General features: G+C 40.6%; 1 protein-coding gene across 1 annotated transcript in view; it reads right to left on the bottom strand.

Moving 5' to 3' along the window:
- The window catches only part of TNN (tenascin N), a gene marked incomplete at both ends in the record, with an annotated part of 39,501 nt that extends 15,032 nt beyond the window's left edge, over positions 1-24,469 (bottom strand). The window contains 9 exons of the mRNA XM_083360267.1: positions 26-158; positions 2,778-2,908; positions 4,850-5,113; positions 6,610-6,873; positions 16,795-16,884; positions 19,662-19,844; positions 21,368-21,631; positions 23,017-23,388; positions 24,067-24,469. Of these exons, the coding sequence (XP_083216393.1) occupies positions 26-158; positions 2,778-2,908; positions 4,850-5,113; positions 6,610-6,873; positions 16,795-16,884; positions 19,662-19,844; positions 21,368-21,631; positions 23,017-23,388; positions 24,067-24,469 (2,104 nt within the window). The remainder of the gene's footprint in view (positions 1-25; positions 159-2,777; positions 2,909-4,849; positions 5,114-6,609; positions 6,874-16,794; positions 16,885-19,661; positions 19,845-21,367; positions 21,632-23,016; positions 23,389-24,066) is intronic.
- Between the last annotated feature and the right edge of the window lie 234 nt (positions 24,470-24,703).

Raw genomic sequence — 24,703 nt, forward strand, 5'->3', positions numbered from 1 at the left:
CAATATGAGCGTTCACAAGGCTTACTTGTAGAAAAAGTGGTGGTCACTGTTGGACTCCTGCGATCTCCCTTAAAGGCTGTAATGTATAAGGTGTACCTAGTACCACGACTTAAGTTTTCTAGAACAAACTTTCGATCATTTGCTCCAAGTCGCACTTCCTGCCACAAAGAAAAAAGAGACTGAAACTATATTTCACTAACACATTAACCGTCCATTCCTATGAGCTGCTTTCCCCCAAAGCTCAGTGATGAATAGGAAATTACTTCACTGGTTAGGATCACTGGGGACAGCAGGTGACAAAAAATGCATGCTGTTCTGAAACATTAAAATGCAGACAGTATGTGAATAAAATAGGATGCATTTATATTCTGATTTACACAGGGGACTTTTTTATTTCCTGAATCACAAATGCTCTTCAACCATTTTGCGAAACCTATCAATCTTTAGGGTTTTACACCCTGCTGCATTTCTGAATGCACAGTTTTTATCACCATTGCTTGTCTCATTTACTTTTATATTTTTAGGTGCCTTTTGGATAGTGTAATAAAACATTGTGTGTCTGCAGCATAACATTTAACACTGAATACGAGGCAAAACCTTCTCCTCATACTTCGTGACAGTTTGATCTAGTGGTTAAGGCACCAGCCTAGAAAGCCAGAGACTGTGAGTTCTAGTCCTGCCTTGGTCATGAAAGACAGCTGGGCAACCTTGAGCCAGTTACTGTCTCTCAGCTGAACTTATTTCACAGGGTTGTTGTTGTAGGAAAAATAGGAGAGGGAGTAATGTTGGATATGTAGTGCCACCCCTGACAGGGCCACTAGAGTCTGGATTCCTCTATCCCCTTTCTACAGGTACCCAGGCTCTTCCCTGCTACACAGTCACTCCCCAGGTGTCTCAATGTCTGTTGTTCTGGACATCAGTCTCCTCTGATCTCTTGCCCAAGCACCTCCACTCACCCAGCTTAAGTCACCTCCACTGCCGGCTTGGGTGTCTGGCACTCCTCTGTTCACTGGTCTGCCCACTTGCCTGGGTCAGCTCACCTCTGCCATCTGCTGGTACATCTGGCACCACCACCACCCCACCCCCTCTAGTCACTGGCTTGCCCACTTGCTTCGGTCGATTCATCTTCTTGGTGTCTGGTCACTCACCCACTAGTCTGGGTCTGCTCGTCTCTGCCGTCTCCTCTCCCCTTTCAGGATTCCAGCCAACTCTCCCCTCAAAAGTCTTCCCACGAAACCCCGGCTTAACCCCCTTCTCTCCTTTCCCCATCTCCTTCTCCCTCCCTGGAAGCTTCAGGGCTATTTTAGCTAAAAAAAATCCTAACTCCTCAATTTCTAACCTTGTCTGAGATAAATACCCACCTTCCACTCACTTTCAAGTTTCCAGCCAACTCTCTCACCAAAAACCTGACAGAACCCCCCCCCCACCCTTTTCTCCTTTCCCTACCTCCAGGCCTCCCCTTACTACAAATGTTTGCCACCTTGAGTTATTCGTAAAAGTAAGGGTAGATAGAAATAAATAAATAAAATGACAGATAGACGTGAAGGCATGGCAAGAACCATTTTCAGCCTTTCTGTACCACACGTACACTTTTTTCTGTGTCAGGGATATCAGCATCCTCCACAGACACAGCATGAATTTCTGCAGAGAGGGCCCTTCAGCATATGCATGTCTGTGTGATGGAATGTGCACCTGCTGGAGCAATGGTGGTGGGATTAGCAGTGTTTTCCCAGAGAGGTGCCCAGATTAAAAGACTACACAGTCCCAAGATGGATGGGCAAATGGGGAAGAGGATCAGAATAGCCACACACTAGAACAGCCAGCCCGCTGCCAGACCCGTCACACGGAAGCTGAGCACACCCCATTGCCAGCAATGGCAAAACAGTTCCGATATGTCACATGACGTCACGTGGCATCACAAGTTTGGCATGTCTGCACTAGAATCTCCCAGGATATATCTAGCAAATTAGAAGATTGTAGCTTTAGTTTGGCAAGACTGTATCTTCAAGTCAGTTTTTGACTCTTGCAATTGACTGGATTAATCCCTGCAGTTTTCCTGGCAAGTTTTTCGGAAGTAATTTGCCCTTGCCTGCTTCCTAGGGTTGAGAGAGGGGGACTGGCCAATGCCTAATATGGGACTAGAACTGACAGTCTCCTGATAGTCATATATGTGCCATGTAAGATCCTCCTTGCAGATTTTTGCAGCTGACATCATAAAAAATCCAACTTGCTGCTCATTCCTTTCTTGCATTAGTGCCCAGCACTGGAAGAAAAGTTGTATTTTCCAACATGCTGGGCCTTTTCATGATGCATCATTTGCTGATAATTGTAGCTTAGTTTCTATGAGCCATTACTTGACTGCTATTGTAAGAATGCCATTGCCCGAATGCATTTTTCATCTTGTATATTATTTTCCTGCTCTATAATTTGTTTTTATTTTGAAGTAATTATAAGTTATTTGTTTTTACTTTAAAGAAATTATAATAGTTATATGTTGTGAATAATTATTGAAATAACCATATTATTTTATCAAGTTTTGAGGCCACATGTTGTGTTTTATTGCATATATCTTTTGGATTTAGTATGAGCTGCCTAAAACTATAGAACATAAAAATCTATGTACAAAAGAGGAAAAAACAAGACATTAGAATCAGGCTCAATTTATGGCAAATCTAGATGTGTTGTTGTGTCTGTTGTCTGAAATGACCTAAGCAAGTCTGCCATATGCTAACAGCCGGGCTGACCAATTTCACATATGGTGCATTTAGCAGGCTTACCTTACTGGTGCCAACTGGATCTTGATAGGTGAGATGATAGCCACTGATTTGAGCATCTGGGGGCATCCAAGTGACTACTCCACTGGACTGTGTTATGTCTGATACACGGATATTCTTTGGTGGATCAATATCTAGACAAAGCAGTGACCAGCATGAAAACACTCAGAAAGCTATTATGAGACTCAAAGAAATTGTATGCGTATTCTGTGTTGCCTTTCTGCAAAGAGGAGTTGAACAAATTCCACTTTATTCTATGTATTCCTCTTTGCTCTTTTCCTTGAGCAGCTATATTGTTCTACAATTACCCTTCCTTTTAAAATACTTGGGGCTGCAATACTGTTCTCACTTCTGCCCAAGTTTGTCTCAGAAGAAGCAAAGATTGCTCCTTTGAAAGTACATGTCCATGTAGTTTTCTGGACAACAATGATGTAGTACTTCGTTACAGTCCACTTCCAGAATATTTCTTTCAGTTCTAAAATTTTCATTTCACAAATCACTGTCTTAATTTGTCCCACATTGAAACTATAAAGATAGCACTTGTTACTGAGGCAGAATAAGGCTAAGTCATCAAGGCAATGCAATTTATATTGGCATTTTTTCTGCCAACGAAGGAACCAGAAGATAGCATATTAATACAGCCATTTGGATGTGTGCTAAGAAACAGAGAAATTAGGGAAGAATCAACCCCAGAATCAGTAGCTGAAGGGAAAATTTATGCACATGCCTAGGAAATACTGAAGGAGGTGCTGAGATCCAGCAGTAATATCTCGGAACCCAGCTGTTTCTTTTTTTCTTTCATCCAAGATATACGGCTTTAGAATACATATTAAGATACATATTCTATGTATACTGGCATGACCTTTTTATACTGAAGAATGACAAACCAGCTCTATCACCCTGTAAAATATTATAGTCCTCAATTCTATGCATATAATCTAAGAATTTCAGGAAATAGATGTCATGGTTCCGACAGATGAAACTCTTCAGAAGAACTTCGAGGCATTGTTTACCTTAAAGAATCAACACTGCTAACATCGGATGTTCTTGCTTTGACAATAGGTATATAATTTACAGTAAGCATATATTTTAGCTCTACAAGAGGCTGAATCAAAGATCTCGTAGATAAATGAGGCAGTGACGTATGCAAGAGAGAAAAAGCACAGTTCTGTAAGAAACTTTCTAATGCCCCAAAATGAAAAAGCCAAAGACTGGAGATCTATGACATAAATCTACCAACGGATCTTTTATTTCAATTCTACTACATTTTCTGCAAGGTTTCTAATTATATATTTCCACTCCTATCCTTCCTTGAACATGTAGCAAAGATATCAGAACCTAACTGGATATTTATGAGCTCACTTCCCATTAAATCCAAGTAACAGGGAGAGAGGAATACTTATAGAATAACTGACTGCAGGAGAGAAGAAATAGTGCATGTGTAATGTATGGTTAGAGGGACGCAGTGGCTCAGTGGGTTAGGACGCTGAGCTTGTTGATCAGATGGTCAGCAGTTTGGCGGGTTGAATCCCGAGTGCCGCGTAACAGAGTGAGCACCTGTTATTCATCCCAGCTTCTGCCAACCTAGCAGTTCAAAAGCACCTAAAAATGCAAGTAGAAAAATAGGGACCACTATGGTGGGAAGGTAACAGCGTTCCGTGCGCCTTTGGCATCTAGTCATGCCAGCCACATGACCACGGAGACGTCCTCGGACAAGCGCTGGCTCTTCAGCTTTGAAATGGAGATGAGCACCGGCCCCTAGAGTCAGAAACGACTAGCACGCATGCGCGGGGGAACCTTTACCTTTAATGTATGGTTAATATCCTCATTTAGACAACAGAGAGTGCTGCAAGGCTCCCTATATCTCCTTGTTCTGTCCCTAGCATTTCCAAAGCAGCCCTTTCATGCAACTGTGTAGATGGAAAATATATAGTATCATTGGTACTAGAAAACACAAGGAAAAATAGTATAGAACTCATCAGCCCTGGTAGCAGTAAGATTATACCACTGTCATTTCCAAAGGACCCTGTTTCATGAAACCTATCATCCCACTCCCACTGCCCTACTCAAGTTACCTGTCATAGTTTTTGTGCTTGCCCTCTTGCTCTGCTGGCTTCCTTTCACTGCCCAGATGTGGAGAACATATTCTGTGCCTGGTTTCAGGTCTGTCAAGGTAGTCTTGATGTTATCCTTCCCAACAGGTACCTCTCTGGTTTCTCCATCCGCAGATGTATAGCTGAGGATGTTCTGTTCTACAGGTGCCCAGGCCTTGTTCCAAGACACAGTGGCTGAGTTTTCTGTCACTTGGTCTGTTTTCAGATTGGTGGGTCCATCTATTTCTGTGAACCAAGGTACAGTGTATTGCATTCTTTTTTCTCAGTAACATTGGATTATATATTCTTTTTTAAAATCCTCCATTTTCTTAAAATGATCAGTCACTCTTTACTGAAGAAGCCATATGGCCATGTGTAAACTTGAGCATAACTATTAACAATTAAATATCAGCTATGCTTGTTTCTTGATGTCTGAAAATTTAAATTAATTCATTATTAAAAAGGAACCAAGAATCTGGGGAAACAGTTTATTTGTGCTGTTTCTGAATAGTTTTGTTTTGTCAGAATTGTCATATTTAGTTTCAACAAAGGCTGGATATGTCAGAAGCATTATACATATAACTCTGCCATCTTGTTCTGATCATGCCTGATATAACAATTACTGTACTGAAAAGAGGAATGTCTGATTTATTGATGTTGCCAAATCAGATGGTGCTGGGATTGAATAAAAACAATTGGAAAAGAATTCAAAATACTGGGACTTGCAGGTTGAAGTAATGCTTATGGAAAAAGAAATCTGTTATTATACCAATAGTGGTTGTAGCCCATGGAGCAATACTTTAAGGACTTCCTCGATATCAGGAGATACATTGAATTTATCAGACCTAAACAACTCTAATTTACAAAAAGCCACCTTGCTTGGCAGTGCCCAAATTCTTAAATGCCACCTTAATAATTCTTAGGTCCTAATTTAGGATTTGAATTAAGTTTTCACCACTCTTACACTGTGAATGTAGATTACCTATACACAATACACAGACATGCATACATGCAGATATATATCAATATAGGATTATCATATTAAACCAATTACTATATTATTAAAATATTTGTTATTTATTTGTCTGGTTTCTCAATAGTTCATTCTGTCCAGAATTTAACAATCAGTACTTGCATGACATCTTTCAGGTTCTAAATTCACAAACTGAATGTGACTTGTCTTGACAAAACTGAGAAAGGAAAAGAAGATACCTGATTTTTTCAGCAGACTGTAAATCTTCAATCTGCTGCCAGAGTTCTAGTACTCCTTTGCATATAACTTGTACAGTTTAGGTAAAAGGTAAAGGTTCCCCCGCACATGCGTGCTAGTCGTTTCCGACTCTAGGGGCCAGTGCTCATCTCCGTTTCAAAGCCGAAGAGCCAGCGCTTGTCCGAGGACGTCTCCGTGGTCATGTGGCCGGCATGACTAGACGCCAAAGGCGCACGGAACGCTGTTACCTTCCCACTGTAGTGGTCCCTATTTTTCTACTTGCATTTTGACGTGCTTTCGAACTGCTAGGTTGGCAGAAGCTGGGGCGAGTAACAGGTGCTCACTCTGTTACGCGGCACTCGGGATTCGACCCGCCAAACTGCCGACCTTCCGATCGACAAGCTCAGCGTCCTAACCCACTGAGCCACCGCGTCCCCCAGTTTAGCATGTCTAAAAAAAGAACTCCACTGAGTAGAACTAAAACAGAGGAACTCATGAAGATTTCACAATTTCATATCTATGGAGTGAGTACCTGTTTCAGCTTCTGTGCTTGCCCTTCTGCTCTGCTGAGTTCCCTTCACAGCCCAGATGTGGATAGTGTACTCCATGCCAGGCTTCAGGCCCACAAGAGTAGTGGTTCTCTTGTCCTTGTCAATGGATATCTGTTTGGTATCACCGCCAACTAAGTTGTAGCTCACTACATAGCTATCAATGGGAGCCTGGGCTCCATTCCAAGAAATGGTTGCTGTGTTTTCTGTTACTCGGTCAGTTACTAAATGTGTCGGGCCATCAATGTCTAGGAAGGAAATAGATATTTAAATTAGGACAGTAATTCTGACAGGTTTTCCATTGTCTACCAGGAGCCACTTTTCAAGGCTAATTCAGAACGTTTTGATGGTTGGGGGTATATAATCCACATGGCACCCTTTCTTCCCACCAGTTAACAAAAGGCATAAGCCAACCTGAGAAGATTTTATGCCTGAGGCTGGCACAAAGAAACCTTCCCATGGATGGTGCTCATGTGGGTCAGTTCTGCCTCATCTGTTCTTTTAAGACCAGTCAGAATTCACTACTTCTTTTGTAATCAGCTGATTTCTTCACCTAATACTGATTTAAATACTAATAACAACATCTGTCCACAAGCTCTTGTCAGAGTCACATTCATCATGCTTTGTTTTAGAAAATCTGTGTTGTCTTCTTAAGTACACTGGCTGTCTTCTAGTGGCATATGTCTCTTTCCCCCACACAGATCTTTTCACTGAGAGTCATCATCACCTCAAAGTCATCCCTTATTGTTTCATATCTTGTTTTTCCTCTTTTGCGTCAGCAAAGAATCTTTGCCTGAATCCCAGATTATCCCAGAGAATAGGGGGTCATGCTGCTGGAACTGAGATATAGCTTTCTCTGCGTGCTCCTTCAAATATATGCAGCATTTATGATAGTGATTCCACATATCAGACAACTCATTCTGAATGTGAGTTCTAGCAAAAGCGTTTCTCCTCCCATTTCTAGCATTCAAGTTGCCTCTTCAGGAGTACACTTGCTTACTATAGATATTATTACATAGGGGATTATATCCAGTGTCTTCAACTGGAATCTTTTTTATATATAATATTTTATTGATTTTCTATTTTTACAAATCATAAGTGCTTAGTAAACAACATGTTGTCTAGGTTCATTTTTTACTTAAAGACACATATTGAATTCCTAATCTCTACCCCTTTTTCCTGCCCAGTGATAACCTATATCCCATATTTGAAATTATTCTATGTCTTCTTTTTCTTTGACCTTCAATATCACTCTGTCATTTCTCCACATTCCGATGTTTTCTTGATCCTCTCTTCTTCAGGTAATATTTCTTTGCTTTTCAAACACTAAGCAAATAAAATTCTTACTGCTATTAGTACATACAGCATTAAGTATATACTTTCTCATCATATTTTTCTAATATTATATCTAATAAAAATAGTTACAGTTCAGAACATCTTTTCTATCCAGCTCATATCTCAATTATATTTGCAATTAAGATCACCTTATACCCTGTTTTCCCAACTCTTATTTCAATTTTAGTTTCCCTTCATTATTCAAAATATTTTTATAGGTTACAATTTTCTCAGAGTTGATTAAGTTTGGGTGAGTAAGTTTCCCTTGTTAAAAGCCATCCTGATGTTTTCATATTTCCCATCCCATAGAAAAGTATGCCATCCTAATTATAAATCCTATCTTTCTAAGTATAATGATTTTTTAGTATCTAAGGATTATCTATTTCTTTTAGCCATATTCAAACACCTGTTTGATAGTATAGGGCCCCATCCAATAGGTCGAGTCCTCTATTTTTTTAAATCTAATTCTAGCTTTCTTCCTTTGCCAGATAAAATTCCAAATCAGTATATTTATTTAGATCATCAAAAGATTTTTCTCTCTCTCTTTTTATGGGTACTATTTATAGTAGAAAAAGTCATTTAGGTAAGATATTTCTGAGGGGAAGTTCTACCCATTTATATTCATTGAAAATCTCCCACCTTCCTTTTCCCTCAGGTTCTCTTTTCATTTCTTATTTCCTAGTTTCTAATGTTTCCCCTGAAAGCTCTATAATCTGTTCTATAAAGTCTTCTTCCTTATCTTCAGATATGTTCTGAAGTCTTGGGGGATGGTGTGCCTTTTCCATTTCTGGTATTATCACTAAGTCTTCTGTGTTTTCCTTTGTCTGCAATTTCCTTTCTTTGTATTCTCCATCTTTAGATCAGTTTCTTCTGGTTTGTCTTCTATTTTCTGAGTTCTTTGTTCCTTCTTTATAGTTGTTTTCTGAGGGTTTTCTAATTGTAAGTTTAAGTTAAAAACTTGTTCATTTATCTTATCCAAATTATCTTTAGTCTCATCATAGTTTCTTCTTGAGTCTTCTTTATGTGAATCGATTGCCTCTTGAATTTATTTATTTATTTATTTATTTATTTATTGATGGGATTTATATCCCGCCCTATCTCCCAAAGGACTCAGGGCGGCTAACAACAAAAAATATAATAAGTACATAAATCAAGATAAAATGAAATTGAGAACATCAGTGCAATAAAAAATTAGAGAATTTAAAAAATGAATTAAAAATACTAAATATAAATTAATTAAAATGCCTGTCAGTCTAGGTCAGCCTGGTGGAAAAGGAGTGTTTTGAGGCTGCGGCGAAAGGATTGGAGATTTTGGGCCATCCGAAGCTCAGGGGGGAGCTGATTCCATAGGGTTGGCGCTCCCACAGAGAAGGCCCTCCCCCTGGGGGTCGCCAGCCGACATTGCCTAGCTGACGGTACCCTGAGGAGGCCTTCTCTGTGTGAGCGTACTGGACGATGGGAATTTGTTCCCGGCAGCAGATGGTCCTGCAAGTATCTCGGACCTAAGCCATGTAGGGCTTTAAAGGTAAGTACCAGCACCTTAAATCTCACCCGGAGGGCAACTGGTAGCCAATGCAGCTCACGGAGGAGGGGTGTAATATGGGAGTATCGGGGAGCTCCCATTACAACCCGTGCAGCTGCATTCTGCACCAGCTGAAGCCTCCGGGTGGTCTTCAAGGGCAGCCCCATGTAGAGAGCGTTACAGTAATCAATACGGGAGGTAACGAGTGCGTGGGTGACTGTACGTAGGGCATCTCGGTCCAAAAAGGGGCGCAATTGGTATATAAGACGAATCTGTGCAAATGCCCCCCTAGCCACGGCTCCAATGTGATCTTCAAAACTGAGTCGTGAATCTAGGAGGACGCCCAGATTGCGTGCTCTATCAATGGGAGGTAACATCTCTCCTCCAATAGTCAGAGATGGAACCTCTTGGACTAAACGAGATGACGGTATGTACAGCCACTCAGTCTTGGCCGGGTTGAGTCAAAGCCTGTTTTCTCCCATCCAAATCTGTACCGCTTCCAGACAACGGGACATCACATCAAGGGCATCACTGGGTTGGTTCGGGGTGGAGATGAATAGCTGGGTATCATCAGCATATTGATAGTTCACCCCGAAGCTACGGATGATCTCTCCCAGCGGCTTCATATAGATGTTGAACAGGAGGGGCGAGAGCACCGAACCCTGAGGCACTCCACAATTAAGAGGCCTAGGGCTTGACCTCTGCCCTCCTGCCAACACCGTCTGCGAACGGTCCGAGAGGTAGGAGGAGAACCACCGCAGAACGGTGCCTCCCACTCCCAGCCCCTCAAGATGACGCAGTAAGATACCATGGTCGATGGTATCAAAAGCCGCTGATAGATCTAATAGGACCAGGACAGAGGAATAACCTCTATCTCGGGCCCGCCAGAGATCATTCACCAGCACGACCAATGCCGTCTCCGTGCTGTGCCCTGGTCTGAAACCCGATTGGTACGGATCTAGATATTCAGCTTCCTCCAGGTTCAAAGGGAGCTGTCGTGCCACCACGCTCTCAACGACCTTCGCAAGGAAGCGAAGGTTGGAGACAGGACGGAAGTTGTTTAAAACAACTTGATTGATAGCATTTCCTTCTGAAAGTTGTTAGCTTTTACTCTCTGATATTTATTTATTTATTTATTTATTTATTTATTTATTTATTTATTTATTTATTTATTTATTATGGGACTTATATGCCGCCCTATCTCCCGAAGGACTCAGGGCAGCTAACAACAATAAAATACAGAATACAAATATTAAAAAAAATTAAACTATCACAAAGCCCCACTAAAACCAATAAAAACATTAAAAACATAATTAAAAACCCTTATCATCAGTCCAGGTTGGCCTGTTGCCAGGTTGGGGGCTTCAGAGGCAAATACTGGGGATGGTTTTTTACCACTTTTAGCTAGGTATGGAGCACTCATTTTTCTTCCCACTCTCTATTATATTTCCCAGGCTTATCTAACATGACCAATCTTATAGTCAACACAACAATACACTACTTAAATTTCAATTTAAAGTTCTTATATTCTTTGTATATAGCCTTTATAGTCCAATAAGTTCCAAAATATAGGTCCACCACCAAAAGGAGTACTTTGCAAGGGTTCCTCTGTCCAGGAATCCAAGAATTATCAGTCAACTGATGTTTGTAATCCAAAATGTCCAACCACCCTATAATCAGTCCATAAGTTTCCCCCAGGCAAAAGTAACCAAGAGGTAGAAAGTCAAGAGTTAAAGTTCAGTCAACGTTTGTAATCCAAGACAGTCAACAAATTTCAAAACTGTTGTAACTCCCACCATGCAGAAAATAGCCCAGAATGTTTTCTCCATTGCCATCTACTCTCTGTCGAACTAAGAGCTTCACTAAGGATCAAAGAAGCTAAGTAGTTATCTGTGTCTGGACATTCTGCCAAGTCCACTCTAGACATAACAAAATTAGTGCTGTACCTTTCTGCTGCCAGTAGATGTCCTTAGATATCCATTTTCCAGCACTTAAAGCAAACATTTATTTCAACTTTAAAGTTTCTTGAATTTCATCCAAATGTTCTTTCAAAAAAAGATCTTAACAGTTTTCTCAGTTCTCAAGATTTATCAAAGCTGTGTCTTTATATTACTTCCACTTTAGTATTATATTCTTCTCTATTTTTGTCCCCTAAAAAGAATTGAACTGCCACTTTCAGGTCTCTGGAAGGGTGGGGCAAAAATCCCCTTCCTTCTCACGTTTGGGGATTCTTGCTTTTTGGGAATCTGTCTTTTCCAGGGAGTCAAGAATCAAAATAGTAGAGAAAGGATCAATATTCTCACCCAGTTCCAAACACACTGTTTAAAATGCTGGTAAGTGCTTTTTTTGTTCAGTTGTCAGTAGCTTGGACTAGCCACAGAAATGCAGCCAGTCTTTCCCCTACCAGTTTGGAGGGCTTTCCTTGGATCAAACAGATTGACCGCCATCTTTCCATGATTGACAAGGGTCCTCTCCTTCTTCATCGCCTCACTGGGGCAAATTTAGGCCTGTTTAGAACCCACTGGCAAGGAGAAAGCAGCTGTGGAAAGCAGCCATGCATTGCCACAACACAAACCGGAAGTCCCCTTCAGCCGGACATCTTGTTACAAGCAAGACAGCTCTGGCATATTTAAAACTTCAAACTAGTCTAATTCCTGGGAATTCCCAAAGAACCAGTGTTTTGTATTCCTCACATTTCAGACATATTTGTTTTTAGCATATTTGCTTGCCACTCCCCTTCCTCCTATGATGCATTCTTTTCTTCATGATAACTGTTTTCCTGTCAGCTGTACCACTGATAAACTCAGTTCTTCCAAAGGTCTCAAAAGCTCCACAGAAGTAGAAATACTCTCTTAATATACTCAAACATCCAACTTTTTCTTGGAAAGAGATCCTAGTGCCATGTTAAAGGGGTTTAGAAAGCCTCATTGCTTAGGACAACATGGAAGAAATGTATATTCACTTTACAGCATCTTTGGTAAACTTCTTAAATCAAATGGGCTGCCGTGTGGTAGTTTCTACAGGCAGCATAAGAACTTCATGATAAACCAGACCAAGAAGCCAACATCTCATGTAGGCCATTATCACTGTTACTATAAAGATATAGTAACAGAATTTTGCAGGTCTGGATATGGTTTCCTGCCCTACTACAACTTGGTGACAATTGGGAAAGATTTTGTCTGAAATATTTTCTTATATCATATTTCTTCCCCAGAAATGTGTACAGATACAGAATATATAACCATTGCCTTGGTAGCAGATTTTCCTCCTGCACCTCAAGGCCTTTACAAGAAAAGGAGTGAAACTGCTGTGTTTATTCCAAACTGCTCTTACCTGCAAATAACTGATGGAGGGAGGGGAAGAAATTCCAGCTGAATGTGAACAAGTACTCTGCCTCTTTCCCCTTGGAGCATCAATGTGGTTTACCATCACCACCATCTAGTTTCATGGTGAGTTTTCTCAAATTATAAATAATTACTTTGATTTTTGTATAATTTGGGGACATTTTAAACAAGTTATGTGGAGTCTATTTTTCTGAGGGCAGCTCTTTTGTGTGGCTAGAGTAACATTCAAATGACCTAACCACTTGGCAGAGGTTGTCTGTGTGGTCTTTCCACAGAATTGGCCTAAAACATCTTGTGGAGGGCCAATTCTATGATCAGAGCCTGTGCTGATCCCTTGCTCCTCAGGAGTTGGATCATTTTTTCCTGCCTCGTATGTAAAATCATGCTTGGGCAGAGGTCTTTCCCACTACTGTGTTAGCATTATATACCTGCCCATGTGCTGGTAGAAAGCAATGCAAGCATAAAATTTGCTATCCCCATTTCCAGTCCCTACCATGCATCCATCATGTCTCTGCTGAGTCACTGTCAAATACTATTATCCTAATTTGTGATGGTGCCATAATAAAGGCAAGGTGATTGTCTTTCTCCTCTGGCTTTGTTGCCACCTACCCCCTTCAGCAAATCATCAGCCAGCAGATAAAACATATCAGCCTGAGCATTCTGATAACAATGATGGACTTTAGGATTTTATCTTCAAATGAGCTGCTTTGGAGGAGTAATTAAAACTGGCAAATAGAAAAAAAGTAACAAATGACTAGCAAAAGCTCAGTTTGACATCCCTTGTTATTTTTGGAACACTGCATGAAGATGAGGTGGACTGTTATATCTACCTTTGCTTCCTTCTCTCCTACTTGTTCAAATTCTGGAGTGAAGTTGGTATCAGAAATAGATAGGACTGGTAATTTCCAATATAAAAGGCATTCCAGAAATAAAACTACTTGTGGAGATACTGAGAGGGGAATTGTTGCAATGGTTAGTGATCAAAAGTTAGGGATGTGTCCTTGTCTTCCAACTCTCCTCAAACACATATAAGGCCTAGCTTTCAAGATAATGGCTGACAAATCATTACAAAGCTGTGGTGTAATGGTTCCAATAATCTCTTTTTCATACAGTGATACAGCTGGGCAGTTTTTGTTTTTGACATCTATATTTATGTGATGCTTTTCTGATTTTCTTGCTGGTTTGCCAGAATGTGTGGTGAGAGAACCTATTTCTTTTAAATAAAGGAATGGTTTTAGAGAACTCCTGCAAATACCTCAAGAAAAACTTCGTTTGTTTATGAAAACATTCCATTGGAACCACAACTGTTCCTTCAGATATATTGAAGACAGCATCATCTCCTTCCTCCAAAAAGCATTCTGATTACTGAGGCAAATGGCAGGGGTTAGATGAGGGGATGGGTCTTCACATCATGTCCCTGTGTCTCCTTCTTACTTGGCCAATGGTGAGTTAAATGAAATTCTATGTTAACAAAGGCAGCTTCCTCTCTTTTGCTGGTCTATATTATAAAGGTAAGGGTTTCCCCTGACTAATCTTGTCCAACTCTAAGGGACAGTGCTCATCTCTGTTTCTTAGCCAAGGGAACCAGCATTGTCTGAAGACATTTCCATAGACGTGTCGCCAGCAAGATTATACACTGAAATGTACAGAAATTTTTACCTTCCCACCAAAGTGGTACCTATCTATCTACTCGCATTCGTATACTTTTGAACTGCTAGGTGGGCAGAAGCTGGGGCAAATAACAGGAACTCACCCCATCACTCCATTCAGATCTTGAACACAGCTACTAACAAGTAGCTGTGTCTTTAACTGCTGAGCCATTGCACACCCTGGCCTATACTACATGACCTTTAAAATGTGGCTTAGACAAAAGTAAGGCTTTTCAGTCTTATGTATTTCTTAACAAATTTATCTTTCTCTTTAAATATAAGGAATGTCTGTTATATTCATTGAAAGCTGGGCTAAGCTTAATCTGCAACCAAGACAAAAATACCATGAACATTTTCTGATTTTCTGATGCTACTTAATTATTTGGTATCCTTTTAGCATTCTGCATGTTCTTAGAAGCACATCTTCTAATAAGACTTCTGCCAAATTCAAATCTCCAGTCAAAGGGACATTTTCTGATCAAGCCATTTTCAATGTACCAGCCAACAAATAACTAGCAAAGCTTCACTTACACCAGGGGAGGGCAACCTTGGCTCTTTTTGGCCCTGACTTACACCAATACTGTCATTTGGGGGGGGTTATACAATTAGAAATAAGACTGCATTGCCAAAACTTGCAACTCCAGCAGTCTGCCCTCTGACTGATGTCATGCTAGACAATTCATTCTTGGGTGATTCTGAAGCCAGATTTGTGGTCTTTATTCCAAAGCCAGAAGCTTGGTGGTAGCCATCCCACACAGAAGCAAACCATGAAACCATGAAAAGTTACAAATGTATAAACATCACTGAGCACATAATATCCTGATGTTTTAATCTGAAATAGTCAAAGCAGCCTGGGTTAACCTCTGATACATTTTAAAATAGTTTCCAAAGGCTGGAAGGCCAAAACGGTGGTCATCATGTCAACCTCACTCCCAAGTTTTCAGACTAGTAACTGAAGACATAGCAATAGGAAGTCTGACCTGCTACCCCAGATGCATTTTCCTCTCCATGCATTGATTTTAACCATTAGCATAGAGCCTGCATTAAATATAAATCTACAATGGCCTTTGGTACGTGGCTTTCTGTGGAGAAGTTTCAAAATAGAATTCAGGGCCAATAAACTTCGAGGTGGGGAAGTTTCTCCCTAAGATTTGTAACAGAAATTAAGGGGCAAAAGATTGTCAGAAAGCTTCCAGTGGTCCAATTATGAAGGGACTAGGTCATGAATGACCCCGTGAAGGTCTCCCAGTTGAGGAAAGGGCACCACAAGATGGATCACAGAGTTGTATACTAATCTCAAATGGGTATTGCCCCGCTCGTGACCTCCCGTTTAGACTACTGCAACGCTCTCTACATGGGGCTGCCCTTGAGGACCACCCGGAGGCTTCAACTGGTGCAGAATGCGGCCGCGCGAGTCGTGATGAGGGTCTCCCGATACTCCCATGTAACACCTCTACTCCGCGAGCTGCATTGGCTTCCAGTTGCCCTTCGGGTGAGATTCAAGGTGCTGGTGATGACTTATAAAGCCCTAAATGGTGAGGGCCCAGGATATTTGAGGGAACACCTGCTGCCAGCATCAAGTTCCCTTCGTCCAGTGCGCTCCCACAGGGAGGGTCTCCTCAGGGTGCCGCCGGTTAAAGACTGCCGGCAGGTAACACCCAGGGGTAGGGCCTTCTCAGTGGGTGCGCCTGCCCTGTGGAACCAGCTGCCTGCGGAGCTTAGGACTGCCCCCACCCTCCGTTCTTTCCACCGGGACCTGAAGACCTGGCTCTTCGAGCTCTCTGGCCCAGGCTGAAAATATTTTTAATTTTAATTTTAACTGGGTTTTAATTTTCTCAGGGTTCTATTTAATCTCTTTTAATTTGTTTTAACGTTTGTATTGACTGTTTTTTAAATGCCCTGTAAACCACCCTGAGTCCTTCGGGAAAGGGCGGTATATAAATCTAAATAAAATAAATAAATAAATAAATAAATAAAGGCTTTCTACCTGAAAATTCTGGAATCTGGAAGGCACAAAATTAGAAACAATTATATAAGTCCTACTCAAGTGGCTAAAATCTCTCTAGATTCAACATATGGGGGAGCCATACCCCCAACCTTCACATATTGAGATTAATCTTGAGCACACAGCTATATGAACTCAGAGAACATATACTGTATGTAACTAATCCATAATTGTCAAGACTCTGCATACCAATCAAACAACTCAGTCTCAGCTGAATGGCCAATTGCTGCGACAGCTGTGAAGACCAATAGCGATTGTGCTGTGATATTGTGTAAAGATGTCATTATGCTACAAAAAAAGCCTTCTGTTTATACCTGTCCATCCATGTACAGAAGATGGCTTCCCTTCAACCTCATTCTTCACAGATATGACAGTGATCTTATATTTGGTTCCTGGCTTCAAGCCTATGGAAAGAAGAAACAGAAAGGGGGAAAGATAAAATGGTCTGAGACATAATTGTACATTTATTTCATTTTCTGTCAAGGTTTAATGGGACAGGTTTGCTTTACATTTCCTCAATAATATGTCCAGAGTAATACTTTGACAACATATTTGAGGAAGGATAAAGTTTCACTTTGGTTCTACATTATTGCACTCAAAACAATTACATCACTTTTCAACTGTTTCTGACATCATGGAAGCTGTTGGTGCAAAGCTTTAATGTTTTGTATCAGATTGTATGAACAAATTCTTTTGTTAAGTCTATGGCCGCAATCTGCAGTTTTCATCACAGGCTTTGTTGCATAATGCACTTTATAGCCACACAAGATAGATCTTTACTCAGTGGTGGGATTCAGCCAGTTCACACCAGCAGAACCGGTAGCTAATTTTTTTGTTGCCCAGGCCCAGAATGGACTTCCAGAAGTGGCATCCACACAGAGAACCGCTTGTTCACATATTTGAATCCCACCATTGCCTTTACTGTAGCAATACGACAACTACTGAACAGTTTCCATTCTAGTGAATTTTAAATTATCTAAGGCAGGGGTGTCAAACTCGCCGTGTCACGTAATGTGTTGCGACGTATTGTGACTTTTTTCCCATTGCCAGAGCTGGGGTGGGCGTGGCTTCCGCATGACGCCTCCAGCCCATGGGCCGGCAGTTTGACACCCCTGATCTAAGGCTAATTATAGTCTAATAAAGTGAGGAGAGGTTTTGTAGATTCCAGTACTTCCTCAGATTCAGCTCCTTTGAAGGTCATAAAAGGCATTTGGAATTTTATAAAATATATGTTTTGTTTACTGATATACAGGTTGGGTAGAACTGATGTTCATAGGTATGGTGCCTACAAATGGTATACGAGACATATTAATGACAGAAAATGGTTGGTTTTTCTTTCTTCCCATTCCATCAGACATTACCAACCAGCAAAAAAATATCCATCAGTCACCCTCTTATCATGGGTTGGGTCTGGAGAAGCAACTTTTAACAATTGTAGTTTCATGGAAATTTGTCAAAGGGTAGCCTAAATTTCAGCTGCTAAACTTCATCTGGAGACAAATTTAGTGCTACTCTGAAATAGTATTAAACCTATGTTCAAAAACAGTTTGGACAAAGAGACCAGGAGTAGGGAAAATTTTGCCTTTAGCAACAAAGACCAAAATGGATCTTTCTCCCTACTTTATCCTTCATCTTCTGCAAAAATAAGTCAGCTAAGTCCAACAATAATAAGTCATAATAACAATATTAACCATAATAATAAGAATAACTATACTGGAGAGACCAAATGGCCTATAAGAAAGACCTACAATGAAAAGCAGAAAGGAGGTTTTGGAAGACAAAACAATGCATGGCCAGTACATTAAAAAAAATAGCAGGGAAAGCAGATAATAACAAGAACTGGCAATGGCTAAGAGCAGGAAAGTTGAAGAAAAAGACCAAGGGACTAATTCTGGCAGCATAAGACCAAGCCTTAAGAACAAATGTGTTAGATACTGGGTTTGTTGCGAGCGAGGCGAGCGAGTTCAGCAAGAATCATTATTTATTTGGGTGCAGGAACTGAACTGAGAAACAGGGCTGCGAATGCAGCAATTTATACCCTGGCCTCTAGGCGGCAGCCAATAGGTTTAAAGCAACCTATTGCCGCCCTAGAAGCAGCCAATGGTGGCGCTGGAGACGGGTTGTCTGAGGAGCTGGGAGCCGTTAGCCAGCTTCCCTGCTTAAGCAACATTCCAGCAATTAACCCCACGTGGTATACTTAAGTAAGACTAAGCCTAATACATTACAAAATGCATACAAAACCACAATTGAGAAGACAACAACAGACAATAAGTTCCACCTATGCAAAGAAGCTGAAGAAGCAGGTAGCTGCTGGAAGAAGATAGCACAGACTGACTACAAGCAGCGGCATGACAAAGAAGTAACAATGGTACATTGGAAGATCTGCAAGAAATGCCATTTGCCTGCAAGCAAGAATTGGTGGGACCATAAAAAGGAGAAAACAATAGAAAATGAAGACACTAAAGTGCTCTAGGACTTTAGAATTCAAACAGATAGGCACCTGCAACATAGTACACCAGATTTAACAACTGTCAATAAGAAAAACAAAAATGTCTGGTTAGTGGACATGGCAATACCTGGAGACAGCAGAATAAAAGATAATAAAATACAAAGACCTGCAAATAGAAATAGAACATCTGATAAAAGAAAAAAGGTAGTAATAGTAATAGGTGCATTGGGTGCAAACCCAAAACAACTGGAGCACCACTTGAACACCATCGGCATTGACAAATTCACTATCAGTCAATTACAAAAGACAGCTTTCTTTAGAACAGCTTACATCCCGTGACTCGATAGGTAGAAAAAAAATGCCAAATCCAGTCTGTACATCTGGCTGATTGTGCGGCAAACCATAAGATTCATACCATTAACATCATAATAATGGAGCACATCTTTTGGGGTTCACCTGCCTCCCTGCCATTTGTGGACTTCAACTCCTAGTATTACCCAGCCAACCATGTTAAAATTGCCAAGGCTTGAGGTTTCCTTTCCAAAGAAATTGACCTCTATCCCAGAAATGGAAAGCACATAACAAGACAATAAAATATAAATAGACAAGAACTCTAACTCTGAAAACAGAAGCTTTCTTCATTCCTGCTATTGCTCAGCCATCTTGGTACCAAATGAACAGACTTATTGTCCTTATTCTGGATATGCACACATGGACCCATTGATAGCTTACCTGTGATGATATATCTGCTCTTGACATCATTACTTTTGGGAACCACCACTTCCTTCTCCTCTCCAGGCAAAGAACTGAACCTCAGTTTGTAGTAATCCACTTCTGCTGCCGGATTTTCCCACTCCACTTCCAATGAGTTCACAGTCTCCTCCGTCACCCAGATAGGCCCAGTGGCAGAAACGGCTAAAATGAACATTGACAAAGAGGACTCCAAGGCTACAACAGCCAAGCTTTTTTGTGGGCAGTGTTAATTATAAGGACATTTTTAATATGAAGAATTATGTAATCACTTATTTATGCTAAACAAAGGAGTGCGTTTATACTTGCAGCTTTCCCAAAATCTGCTAGTGATTTTTGCATGAAGCAAAAATCAGATTTTTGTATTAGCCTTCAACTAATACAAATAAATTTTGGTATTAGCCTCTACAGCTTCTGCTACTGGGATGGGCCTGCATGGCAGCCATTTTCTAAAATGGCATATAGCTTCCCCAAATCTTGTTCAGAACTGGACACACACATTACATTCACACAAATGGACATACTGTGCATGTTACCTGAAATCCTCACTATGACAAATAGGTTTTAAAATAGTACAGTATTCACCCATATTAATGATTTAATCAATCAATATTAATAATTAATATTAATTATTTTAATGCCTGGTTGCAGCACAAGATGGTGTTTCTTTGACGATCCTGGAGCAAGAATCGGTCCTTTCTTCCTCAAAAGTACCCAGTAGGATTATATTTTATGACATAGTAAAAAGCCTCCATACATGATAAATGCACTTTTTAAAACACTGATTTGACTGAAAACGTAAGTTTGGGGCAGGGGAAGTTTTCCCTTTTCCTGAGATTCTCCCCACCATCCAAAAAATATGCTTCCATACATACAACAGGCATTAAAACAATCCATGATCATCAGTGGGGTTAGGGTTAGGGCTACTGGATGGAAGGAAAGGCTTCATTTCTGATCTTTAATTATGAGTTTTTGCCTTTTTCTAAACTTGGAGATAGGAAAAGATACTTTGGAAAAGAAGCTTTCAAACCCTCAGGCAAACTAATTTAGGCCATGGATATTTACTCCTCGTGTAATTCTTGGCTGTGGCTATGATCATGAAAAAAGCTACCCAAACTCTGGAGAAATCTTGAGGGAACTGGATTCAGAGGGAATATTAGCACTATCAGCTAAAGTAGTCAATTAGAGTTAATTCTTGTCTTTAAACTGTTGTTTTTCAGAGAGAAACTGCCACTGACATGGCACAGATGTACACATAATTCCCCCCCCCAAAAAAAACAAAGGACAGAAAATCTGAGTGGGATGAAATGCTACTCAAGTCAGATGGGGGGGGGGTGCCCACTGGCCTCATTTTGGCTATGGAGGTAACCAAGGAAAGAAACAAATGAAAAAGATAAATTAAGTAAGTAGATAAAAACATTGCAAAAAGAGTTACAGTTAAGCTGATCCCTATCAGCTATTTTCCTTTTTTTTGTAGGATACTAGAATCCAAGTTGGGATAAAATATTAGAAATAGCTACCATTTATTCATTGAGACATTTGTTCATTCGAACAGGCATAATTCATATAGGGTACCATTTCCTTAAGAAACAATGTTTGCATTGTTAGTTTTCAAAGTCTCAGCCTTCTGTTGTTGTAAAGATCCTTGCAGGTTCAAAGATAATGGAAAGAGAATTGCAGTGTCCTACCTGTGCTAACTTGCAAGAATTCTGGTTTACTGAAGACTTCCTTCTTTGCATTGCGAAGTGTGATTACATATTCTGTGCCAGGAATCAGACCCAGAATCTCATAATTTGTCTGATCTTTGGGCACCCTTATTTGTTTCATCGAGGCCTCTTCCCCAACAGGAAAGTAGCTGAGGAGGTAGTAGTCCACATCTGTTATCTTATCCCAGCCGATGACTAGAGAATTTTCGGTGGTTTTAAGGAGACGGACATTCCATGGGGCAAGCACTATTGGGAAACAATGGGAAGATTTTAAAATAACGCACCCTGTGAGTCAATCAAGACATATCACTTTTCATTTTGTCTGTATAATTTGCTTAGCAATTTGTAGATCAAAGCATCTCGTTTTTATATAATTAGTGGCACAAGTGTTGTCAATATATATTTGCTGACATTGTTTTTTATGCATTAAGCAGCAGAGTGTCCAATTCTTTCAGAACTCAATTTTTTTCATCATCAAGTGCAGATCTGGGACCTAATAAAATCTACCCATTTTAAGTTGCATTAACTTAAGTTGACTTCCTTTTTTTAAGCAAAATGTTTGATCAAATGCAAAGAACACAGAGATAACTTAAAGTAACTGTAGGAGTGGGGGGGGGGAAGAAATGTAGATTTCTGTTATCTTCCTTCAAAGATATAGGAACTGTATCTTTTTTGCATTTTGTCCTTCTATGGCTATCCAAGTAAGGTCAAAAACACCCTTTCATCAGAATGGCAGTTAAAATCCTTGACAGTTCAATAAATATTGATATGCAGTGTAAGAGTCCATTAAATGACTTCATGTATCATTATAGCATTTAGAAAAGTAAGTAGATTAGAAAAGTGTCAACTTTGCTGGAAGAGAAACTGGCACTCTTGAAGTACTTAGCTGCACTCCTTTAAATGAGGGATAATGTACCTCGTATTCACAAATCCTATAGCAAATTAAGCAGAGCTCCCAGTTCAGTGAAACTGTAATTGAAAAGGACAAATGCAGCACCCAAGGAAACAGGGAGAATCCCAACCAAGACCAATGGCAACTACATATACCTTTAGCCTCTTTCATATAATGTGACCATATGAACAGCGACCTAGACAACTTTTCAATCAGGGCAACCAAATGATTTTGCACAACTACCCATACATACATCATACCATAATGGATTTTGTTTGGCTGTAATATTTTTAAAAGATGGAAAGATTTTTGGAAAATTGGAAAATAGGTGTTTTTTTTTCAAGACCTTCCCATAAAAATATTTGACTGAAAAACAAATAAAGGTTGAGAGAACAGGAGCAGTTGCCTAAGGCCCATGCTTGGAGAGGGCTCCGCCCAAAATACAACTCAGTTTTTGAAATAATACAGTGAATTCAAGACACAAAAACTAATCAGTGAAAGAGCTTCCCAAAAGTTATTCAATATTTTGAATTTCTCTAAACGCTCTCATATTGACTTAACTGATTAAAAGAAAGGCAGAAAGAAGAGAGGCATCCTGGCCTTGCATGCGATGAGGGAAAAGGTGTGGTTCAGAGGTGATTCTGCCCCCCTCTTCCAGACTGGGTTGTGTTGAAAAAGCAACGGCAGAATGGCCGCTCAGTGAAATCTTCATTTGGAGGCATCCGGGGAAGGCTCTTACCTTCAGAGCAGTCCAGCCCTGTGAAACCATCCTTGCAGTAGCACTCGCCACTGTCACAGTACCCATTGCCACTGCAGTCATTAGGGCACCTCTTCTCACTGCAGTCCTCTCCAGTGAACTCCTGACGACATTGACAGACCCCATGGACACAGGCCCCATTTCCACTGCAGTTCTCAGGGCACAGGAGTTGACTGCAGTCATCACCAGCGTAACGAGCATTGCAAACACACCGGCCATCAATGCAGTGCCCATTACCACTGCAATTTCCTGGGCACGTGGGGTTGGAACAGTCCTGTCCTTCCCAGCCTTCCTCGCAGTTGCAGCTGCAGATCTCTTGGAGGAAAGTGCCATGGCCGCTGCAGGATGACACCCCTGTTCAGCAGGAGGCCCAGAACATAGGAGAAAAATGGAAGACAAAGACACATGGGCACCAAGATCCCAACTCACCTGAAAAGAATAATGAATACTGATGCCTTGTTTACATGAATGAGTTCATTTTAAGCAAAAAGCACCTTGAGCTAAATGCTGTCCTTTTACCCTTTAGCCAACACATGCAATATTGCTCTTTACTTTTAAGGATAATAATAAAATGAATGACTGAATTTTTATTGGGTACAGGGTAGAACAGAACAGAACAGAACAGAACAGAACAGAACAGAACAGAACAGAATAGAATAGAATAGAATAGAATAGAATAGAATAGCAGAGTTGGAAGGGACCTTGGAGGTCTTCTAGTCCAACCCCCCTGCTCAGGCAGGAAACCCTATACCATTTCAGACAAATGATTGTCCAATCTCTTCTTTAAATGCTGTGGAGCATTCACAACTTCTGGAGGCAGGTTGTCCCACTGGTTAATTGTTCTAACTGTAACTCTGCAAAAGAAAACCCCATGAAATTGTTTACAAAAGTCTTGAAGTCCACTAAGCTAAATATGGAACCCCATATACGGATGATAAGCAAGCCAGTGTTTGGTGGGTGATATAAGGCAAGTGTCAGGCACATGATAGGGCACAATATACAGTCAGCAGGCTATACAACTAGCTTCCTCACCTTGCCCTCTTCCACAACACCTTTGAGGGTTACAGATCCCTTTCAGATGTACCACTTCTAGCTCTAAATTTTCCAGTCTTTCCAGCAAAGCTTTAACATGTTCAAGGAGTTCACAGTCTCTTTTAGGAGTTTGCAGCCGAATGTTATGCCTGAATACAATGTTTTGCTCCTCGCCCTCATCTGCTTCGCCATTAGTGAACATGTGATTGTCGCCTTGGAGAGGCCCTGGGTCGGGTTCCACCTTGGACTGAAAGGACTCGGGCAAATTAATCTTATATGAGTGGCTAAAGCTGATCTTCTGGCTTTGGTCAGAGCAGTTTTCGGGCTGAGCAGGCAATTGTGTCAGGACCTCCAAGAAGGAGCAGTGCATCAGAATCCCCAGGAAAATAATCCACATGGCCATTGTGCTTCTGTAAATACAAGAATAGAAAGGCTCAACTGGGGAAAGAAACAAGAAGAAAAGATGAGGTAAACAATATAAAAGCTATTTTCTAGATATTATAAAGAGGGAAGGAAAAATATTCCTGGCAATCTTGACTGGGGAATTCATCAAGAGCTGATCTAGGCTCATAGGGCATTGGTTATCCTTGCAGAATGCACTTTGACAATCCCTTGCCTTTTGCATAATAAATACATA

Source organism: Vipera ursinii (genome assembly GCF_947247035.1).
Source record: "Vipera ursinii genome assembly, chromosome: 3".
Classification (NCBI taxonomy): Eukaryota; Metazoa; Chordata; class Lepidosauria; order Squamata; family Viperidae; genus Vipera; species Vipera ursinii.